General features: G+C 35.0%; 1 protein-coding gene across 1 annotated transcript; it reads right to left on the reverse strand.

Annotated features, from left to right (window-relative positions):
• Positions 1 to 2,246: 2,246 nt before the first annotated feature.
• LOC135949412 (uncharacterized) lies at positions 2,247 to 7,544 on the reverse strand. The gene has a single exon (XM_065498964.1). It carries the CDS (start codon positions 7,542 to 7,544, stop codon positions 2,247 to 2,249), a length of 5,298 nt encoding a protein of 1,765 aa, XP_065355036.1.
• Between the last annotated feature and the right edge of the window lie 1,464 nt (positions 7,545 to 9,008).

Here is a 9,008-nt window from a genome sequence, read left to right on the forward strand (position 1 = left end):
GAGTTCGAATAATCAGTTAAAGAACATTGTAGAAAGTACACCACAGATGGCGTATGATCTAGAATATTCGAACTTTGACAGTTAAAGAGCTTTCTAGATGGTAATGCAGTGTTATAAATAGTGGCAGAGGTTGCAGTCGTTAGTGAGTTGATCAGAAACGCTTTTCGAATAAACATAATCTGAGTGCCTTAAAGTGTGTTGTGTTTTTCAAGTAAATTCGTGTACATTATAAATTGTGTCTGTAATTCTGAGAATTTATAAACCTGTATAAAAAACATTGAGTGGCTATTTAATTCTGTGGTTGTTGTACATTTTAAATAAATAAAGAGTTGTTACAATTTTCAAACTACTAAACGGCTTTTATTTGCAATCAAAAGTATCCGGTTTATTTAAAGGAAATAAACCAGCGTTTTGAAAAGGTTAAAACGTAACAATATGTCACATCTAAAAATTGTGTGTGAATCGTTTTATAATTGAACATAAGCCCCATATAAGGCCCATTTCTAAAACTTATTTTAAGGAGCATAAAACTCCTAAAAGTGTTGGTATCCCGGCAAAATTCAACATAAATTAGTTTCATGGCGATCGATACATAATTGGTCATAGCTGCCTACTTCTGAAAATCACTCACGAAAATAAATTATTGAAATTTGAAAAGAAAAATGTTTTTGCTCAATACTTATTACTTCTTTTAATATGACTACACACAATTTAAATAATATGTGTTAAAATGTGTAAATTAAATGTATAATACGTTAAAAGCTTTAGTATTGCAAGGCCTTTGGCATTTTATGAACTGAATACTACTAAATACGTACACATTTACTTGACTAAACTAAAAATTTAAGATAATTCTGTCTTCATATTTTATAAATAATTTTAATAATTTGGATTAACATAGTTGTACAAATTAGGGAATTTGTGTTAATTAAATATTTATTTATTTAAATAAATATTTTTGCAACTTATAATTTCTCAGCAATGAGAAATTATAAGTTGATGAGGATTTGGTGCTTGAGAAAAAAAGGGAAAAATGAGAAAAATAAAAAACCAAAGGAATTAGTTTTTTGTTGAAAAATAAAAGAGATTTTATTTTAGCAAGAGATGCTTACCCTTTGAATGATGTGTTGAAACTTAATTTTATTATTTTATGTTTTATGCCTTGAAGGCTTTTTTACACAACGTTATAACGGTTAATTCTTTTTCGTTAAGTTTAACATAAATTTTTTATACAATGTTAATTCTGTGTTGACAATTCATTAAATATATCGCGATTTTCATTAAAATAGAGGAAACAGAATTCAAGCTTATAACTAATTATAATATTTCATACAATTCATTTTATATAATTAAATTCAATACTAAATACAATTCATTATTAAGAAAAACAAAATTCAATATATAACAATACATTTTGCTAATTTATACATGGCGCCCCTCGTTGCACTTGTGCAAATTAGTTTTTGGAGGATGAAGCGCATAGGACCACGGCTAATGAACGGATTGCCTCGGAAAGGATGCGTTGATTTGGAGCCGGTGGTTGGGTGTGGATGTGATTGCGGATGTTGTTGTGGTTGATGTTGCGACTGGTGTTGCGGTTGCGATTGTTGTTGCGGTTGATGTTGCGATTGCGGCGGCGGATGGTGTTGTTTCTGATGTTGGTGGTGTTGGTATGGCGGCGTCGGGTGCAGTTGTTGCCGTTTCTTGCGGTGTGGCCCGGAGTGTTGGAGCGTACTCTACGTATTGTTGTTGCACGCACTACGGACATCCTACTTCGGATGGGTGAGCCATTGTTGCTAGGCCGTTCTCCCAGGCGTTCGTGCACCGTGCGACTGCGTCTATTTGGATGTAGCAGAGTATGGTGCAGTTCTTGGCAGTAAAGACAGGTGTCACTACTGTCACACTCAGCTACGACATGAGTCCGGGCCAAACAGTTGACGCAGTACCTAAGACTGCGTGCCACCTGACTTCTCTGAGTTGGCCCCATCGCTAGGAAGCTCCGACAGAATCGGAGGGAGTGGTAGCGGTAGCACAGTTGGCATTGATGAACTGCTGGGTTGCGTGGACGTTGATTTGGCATGCTGGAAATAAAATAAATATAAGTGAGGTGGACTATGGAACGTTGATAAATGGATATATATCTGAAACATATGAGAGATATTTGGGAAAAATTGTATGTAAGATTAATTTTACATTTTAATTTCTACTTGCCGCCAACCAAATAATTATGAGAAATATTAAGTGGTTTATGAATTATTATAGGGCAAGTAGCATAATTTTGTTATGGCACGAGTTATAGTCCCATTTTGTGTCCGAACGTCTACTACCCGTACGTGATGATCTGACCCACTATGAACTTTTTCAATGCGTCCGAGACGCCACTCGCAAGGGGGCAAAAGATCATCCATTACTACCACAAAGTCGCCTACTTTTAAATTGGGAGTGGAAAACTTCCATTTATAACGTTTATGCATTGATTTCAAATATTCTTCTTTCCATTGTAGGGAAAGTTTGTGATGGATAGCTTTGAGTTTTTCCCATCGGTTAATTAGAGATAAATTATCATTGGTTTGTTCAGGGAAAGACATAATTGGACCACCTCGCAGAAAATGTCCGGGGGTTAAGGCAGTTAGATCGCTAGGGTCCTCAGATAAAGAGGAAATCGGTCTAGAATTTAATACTCCTTCAATTCTTGCTAATAAAGTTGTGAACTCTTCAAAATTGAAGCGATATGCTCCTGCCACTCGTTTTAAGTGGAATTTAAAACTCTTAACTGCCGCTTCCCAGAGGCCTCCCATGTGAGGAGCCTGTGGTGGAATAAACGACCAGTCAAAGCCATGGGAAATGTACTTCTGCGCTATATCTTGGGAAGTAGTGTTGATAAATGTGGTGAATTCTCGACGTAGAGCTCGGTTTGCGCCAACGAAGTTGCGACCGTTATCGGAAACTACTCTCTGTGGAAGACCTCTTCGTCCTATAAAACGAGAAAATGTTGCTTGGAAAGCTGGTGTCGACAGGCTTGAGCAAGGTTCCAAATGGATTGCTTTTGTGGCAAAGCATACAAAAACGCAGACATAACCTTTTACAGTAGCTGCTCTTCTGAGAGTGGAACTTTTTAGTTCGAAGGGACCTGCGAAGTCAATGCCTGTAATATTAAAAGGGAACGAATATGTACAGCGATCAGGAGGAAGAGCTGCCATGATTTGTGAGCAAGCTTGTTTTTTATATATGATGCATGTTTTACAGTATCTGATTACCTTTTTTACCCGAAGTTTTAGACGAGAGATATAGAATTCCGTTTGTATCATGCGACACATTAGACTGCATTCACCATGAGCTAGAAATTCGTGTAAATGTAATAGATATAATTCGCAAAGTCGGGAATCTCGTGGTAATATTATTGGGAATCGTTCCTTAAAGGGTAGTGAGGAGTTGGCCAATCGACCATTAACTCTTAAAATACCTTCTTGGTCTAGTAATGGATTGAGTGTGAATAAGGAAGAATTTTTTGCAATTGGCTCGGATTTTAAAAGAGCATCATATTCCATCTGATAGCACCTTTTCTGAGCAAGCATTATTAGTCTGGATTTGACTGATTTAATTTCTTCTTGACCAAGTTCAGTATTATGGTATTGTAAAGGAAAATTTGGATTTGCGAACGAACTTTTAAATCGTCTTATATATCGAAAGACGTAGGCTACAACTCTTAAAGCTCTAGTATAAGATGAGAATCTTTTAAGTATATCTTCAGGGAGAAGAGAAATATGAAAACTACTGGTGGGAACCTGTAAGTTTTCTTTTTCTATAACATTATTGGAACCTTTTTCATAAGATTTAAACGAATTTAATGGGTTATTCCGTGGCCATTCAGTTTTTGGATTTATTAGCCAAGCAGGGCCATGCCACCAAAGAGTGTTACCGATGAGATCCTGAGGTCTGCAACCTCTTGAGCCTAGGTCAGCAGGATTACAGTGTGTTGGTACATGACGCCATTTTGCATTTGGAAGTAGCGTATGAATTTGTCCAATACGATTAGCCACATAAATTTCTTTCCAAGTAGCTGGTGGTTTTGCTAGCCATCCTAAGACAATTGATGAATCACACCATAGAATTATTTCGGTATTAGACAGGTTAAGTGATGTGATGGTATGATGTACTAGTTTTGCGAGCATAACGCTGCCAGACAGTTCCAGTCTAGGTAGAGTGATTGAGGCTAATGGCGCTACTTTAGTTTTGGCTACTAACAAATTGGAGAACACTACTGAGGAAGACGTTTCTATTCGTATGTATATGGCAGCACAATAGGCTAATTTGGAGGCATCACAGAACCCATGTATTTGAATATTGTCCACGGGAGTGAACTGAATCCAACGAGGAATTTGGATATCTTGAATTTTTTGTAAATCAGTTATAATTTCATTCCAGATTCGGAGAGAATCTGGACTTACCAAATCGTCCCAATCAATTTTTTCTAGCCAAAGTTGTTGAATTAGAATTTTTCCTTTGACAACTACTGGAGAGATCCAGCCAGCCGGGTCAAACAACTTGGCAACGGATGATACGATTTTTCTTTTTGTTATTTGTGATGCCTGAGGGATAGGCTCAAAATAATAACTGAAGGAATCAGTTAATGCGTTCCAACGAATGCCGAGAGCTTTCATTGTACTAGCGTCGTGGAATTTAAGAAAGTCTGAATCGTATAAGTCTTCTTTGGGAAAAGAAGTTAACAACTGGGAGTTGTTTGCAGTGATCTTTTTGAGTAAAAGACCAGCGGATTCTAGCGTTTTTATAAGTTGAGCTTGTGATTCTAATGCGCTTTCTATCGAATGACCTCCAGTAAGAATGTCATCGACATAAGTTTCTTTTTGCAGTATTACTGCTGCTTTTGGGAACTGATCTTGAGAATCTGAGGCCAATTGAAGTAAAGTTCTAATGGCAAGGAACGGTGCACAATTGACTCCAAATGTAACAGTTTTCATTTGGTAATCTTTGACAGCCTCCCGGGGGGACTTTTGGAAAAGTATTCGCTGGAATGGTCTGTCTATTGGATCTATTAATATTTGACGATACATTTTTTGTATGTCACCATTAAATACAAATTTATAAAACCGCCAATTTATTATTACTGTCATTAGATCTGCTTGCAGTGTGGGACCTGTGTATAAAACATCGTTTAGTGAAAACCCAGATTTTGTTCTACGGGACGCATTGAACACTACTCTAACTTTGGTCGTTTTGCTTTCGGGACGAACTACTGCATGATGTGGGAGGTAAAAGGAGTCGCATTTCTCATTTGAAAAGAATTCCTTTGACGTTGTTTCTTCCATGTGATCTAGGGTAATATATTCTTTGAGTACTTCATTATATTGCTTCTGGAGTAGAGGGTCTTTTGTTAAAGTTTGCTCCAGCCGAACGTATTGACTTAGAGCGACAAATCTTGATGGGCCAAGGAATCTAGTCTCTGGAAAATCTTGTCGGAATGGCAATCTGACCATATAACGACCATTTGGTAAACGTTTCGTCGTTTGGCTGTAGAATTGTTCGCAATATTCATCTTCAGAGGAGATTGGACGGGCTGAAGGTATCTCTTCCTGCTCCCAGAATTTCCGGATCAATTTATCTAAATTATTATCTTCTGCTGATTTGACACTTGTTGAAAACGAAAATATAGGTTTTGTTTGAACCGAACCACTGAGAACCCATCCAAATACTGTTTTGTATGCTGTGGCCGAACCACACACATCTCTTCTAATTCCATCCAGATTTATAAAGCGTTCGCTGTCATTTCCCAGAACTAAGTCGATAGGTGACGATATGTTAAAGTGAGGATCGGCTAGATCAAGATCAGAAAGATTAGCTGTACTTGTAACATCAAATGAGGTGGAGGGAATTTGGTTCGTTACTTTTGGTAGCACAATGGCTGTTACCGAAAATCTGAAATTTTTTATTTTTGATACCAAGACTATGTCACATTCTTTTTCTGCTGTTTGACATTGGCCTCCAATTCCGACAATTTCAGAATAAGATTTTCTTGATGGTAAGTTGAGTCGTTTTTGAATTTTTTCCGAGAGAAAAGTTCTTTCTGAACCGGGATCTATCAGCGCACGGATTGTGAACAGTTCCCCTCTGGATTCAATCTGAACTAATGCAGTTCGTAATAAAATATTTGTGCTGTCTGTAGCATAATTTGCGTTAATTTTAGGTTTAATTGCCTGCGAAGTGGACGGTCTTTGATCCGCCTCATTTAAATCATAAGAGCGATTATTTGAGTTTTTGGGATCAGACTTATTGTCCGGATTCGTTTGACCATTTTTAAAATGATCGTTATTATTTTTTCGAAAAGGATTAAATGCACGCATGTGAAGCAATGTATGATGTTGTTTGTTACAATTTAGACAAGTATTCTTGCTTGTGCAATGTTTTTTAGTGTGGGATGGTGAAAGGCAATTGTTGCAAAATTGATTTTTGAATATGAAATCTACTCTTTCTTGAATAGAAAGTTTCCTAAATTGAGGACACACTCTTAAATTGTGGTCTTTTTCACAAATTTTGCACTTTAAATTGATTTTTTCCTGAGATGCGTACATCTGAATCGGTGATTGAGAATCACTATTGTTGAGAGAAGGAGATTTCGTAATCTTTATAGTAGAAATTCTTTCTACCACTTCACATCTTTTTAAGAGAAAATCACTTAAATCTGACCAAGGTGGTAATTTTCTACTGGCATTTAAAGATTGCTCCCAATGCGCTAAAGTTTCGTGAGGTAATTTGGAGTAAACTAAGTTAACTAACATTGGATCCCAACCATCTGTTGAAACGCCTAAACCTTTGAGCATTGCTAAGCTATCAGTTACGGAGCTGTGGATCCTTTGTAAAGACTCGCTGTCCTCTTTTACGGCTGCGGGAATGTTGAAAAGATTCCTAATTTGGTTATCCACCAGTACACGAACGTTTTCGTATCGCAACTTCAGAGCGTTCCAGGCTAATTCGAAATTGTCGTCGGTAAGTGTGAACCTTTTTACAATTGCCCCAGCAGTATCAGTTGTTTTGTTTCTAAGATGATAGAGTTTTTCAGCGTTTGTGAGCCTTGGGTGATTGATGTAAACTGCCGTGAACATATCACGAAATGCAGGCCAGTCCTCATAACCTCCAGAGAAAATTTGAGTGTCACATGGTGGAAGCTTCAGTCCAGAATTGAAGTTACTATTAGGGGGATTCGGAAATGTTGGGCCTATACTTTCACGCGCTTCGATACTAATTTTCGTTGGTTTTACCAGATTTAGGATTTTCGATATTGTTAAATAATATATATCAACACACGAGTCGTATTGCTCTTGGGCAGTAGCTTTAATCTCTTCACTTAGCTCGGAAAGCATCAGTTCTTCGTAAGATTTTTCTACTTTTTCCCAGCGCGAATCAATATCTTTCATTCTGATGTCTAAAAGAGCATCTACTTGATTCGAGAGATCTTGATCGGCATTTTTCTTACAAAGTGAGATGAGGGTTTTTGCATCAAATGCAAATCGATTTTGAAGGGTTTCCATTTTTACGATTAAGTTTTAAAGTTTTACTTAATCAAAATGGATTTGTAATTAAATTATTAGCTTCGTAAAAGCACCTTTTATTTATGTGAATCGGAAATTCACTGGGTAAGGTTGAATTCTTTGTAATTCAAATTTCAAATATATTTAATTGGGATGTAGACCAATTGAGATTTATAACCAAATGATTTGCTTCGTAAAAGCACTTTGTATTTATGTGAATCGGAAATTCACTGAGTAATATTGAATTCTTTGTAATTCGAATTTCAAAATAGATTTAATTGGGATGTCGACCAATTGAGACTGATAATCAAATTATTTGCTTCGTGAAAGCACTTTGTATTTATGTGAATCGGAAATTCACTCAGTAATATTGAATTCTTTGTAATTCGAATTTCAATAATTTTTAAAAGTAAATCCTTTGTAATTCGGATACTTTGTAGAGAATAGAAATCCTTTGTTACGGATTTTCCCTTTTTTCTAATAATTGTAATAATTTTGAGTATAAAAAGTGGACTGTATAATTGTACTACGTGATAGTAAATGGATGTCTAAACTTTACTAACGCAATTAAGTAGACGTTTCATAAAGGACGCAAGTAAATAGCTGTTTTGTAAAATGTGAGTTAAAAGTAAGAAAGTGTAAAAAAAATATTTTTTGCTTAGTTGTAAAGCAAAAAATGACTTTAAAGAAAAGATTTTCTTTAAAGATGACCGCAAAATAAATTTCGAAGAAAAAATGTTTATATAAACGGAACACGAAGTTACTTCCGAATATGTTTTTCAATATAGATTATGTGGAATATAAATAATAAATTTGCAGCAATAAACTGTCTTAGTAATAGACAAACAATTTTTTTTTATGAAAATTACAATATTTCGGGTTTTGTTTTGTTCAAAAACAGTATTTTTCAAAATTTTTGTTTTATGTATGATTTAATAATTGTCTTATTGTAAAGACGTAAATTTCTTGATTTTAAAAATTTTGAGTTATTAAATATTTTAATTTTTTGTAAAACGCAAGAAATTGCTTTATTTTCAAAACTTTGTATAACGTTTTTGTAAATTTTCATAAAAAATTATTTGTTGTATTAAAAACAAGAGATTGCTAGTTTTTTCTTTTTAAAATATTAATTGCCAACAAATTTCGTAAATTTGAAAAAAAAAAAAAATTTTGAAAATTTTGTAAATTTTTTCGTTCAGTGTATTAGCAAGCAATTGCTTTATTTTTATTAAAACAAATTTTGAAATTTTTCTTTTCACCGTATGTATTTAAACTTTGTGAATTTCCAAAATTTTCATAATTTTTGTAAATTTTAAAATTTTTTTTTTTTTCGTTTGGTATATTAAGAAGCAAGCAATTGCTTTATTTTTTAAATTTGTTAATTGGCAAAAAAAATTTTAAAATTTGATAAGTTTTCTCGCTCACTGTATTTTTTAAAAGCAAGCAATTGCTTTAATTTTAAAT

This window comes from Calliphora vicina, chromosome 1, assembly GCF_958450345.1.
Source record: "Calliphora vicina chromosome 1, idCalVici1.1, whole genome shotgun sequence".
Lineage (NCBI taxonomy): Eukaryota > Metazoa > Arthropoda > Insecta > Diptera > Calliphoridae > Calliphora > Calliphora vicina.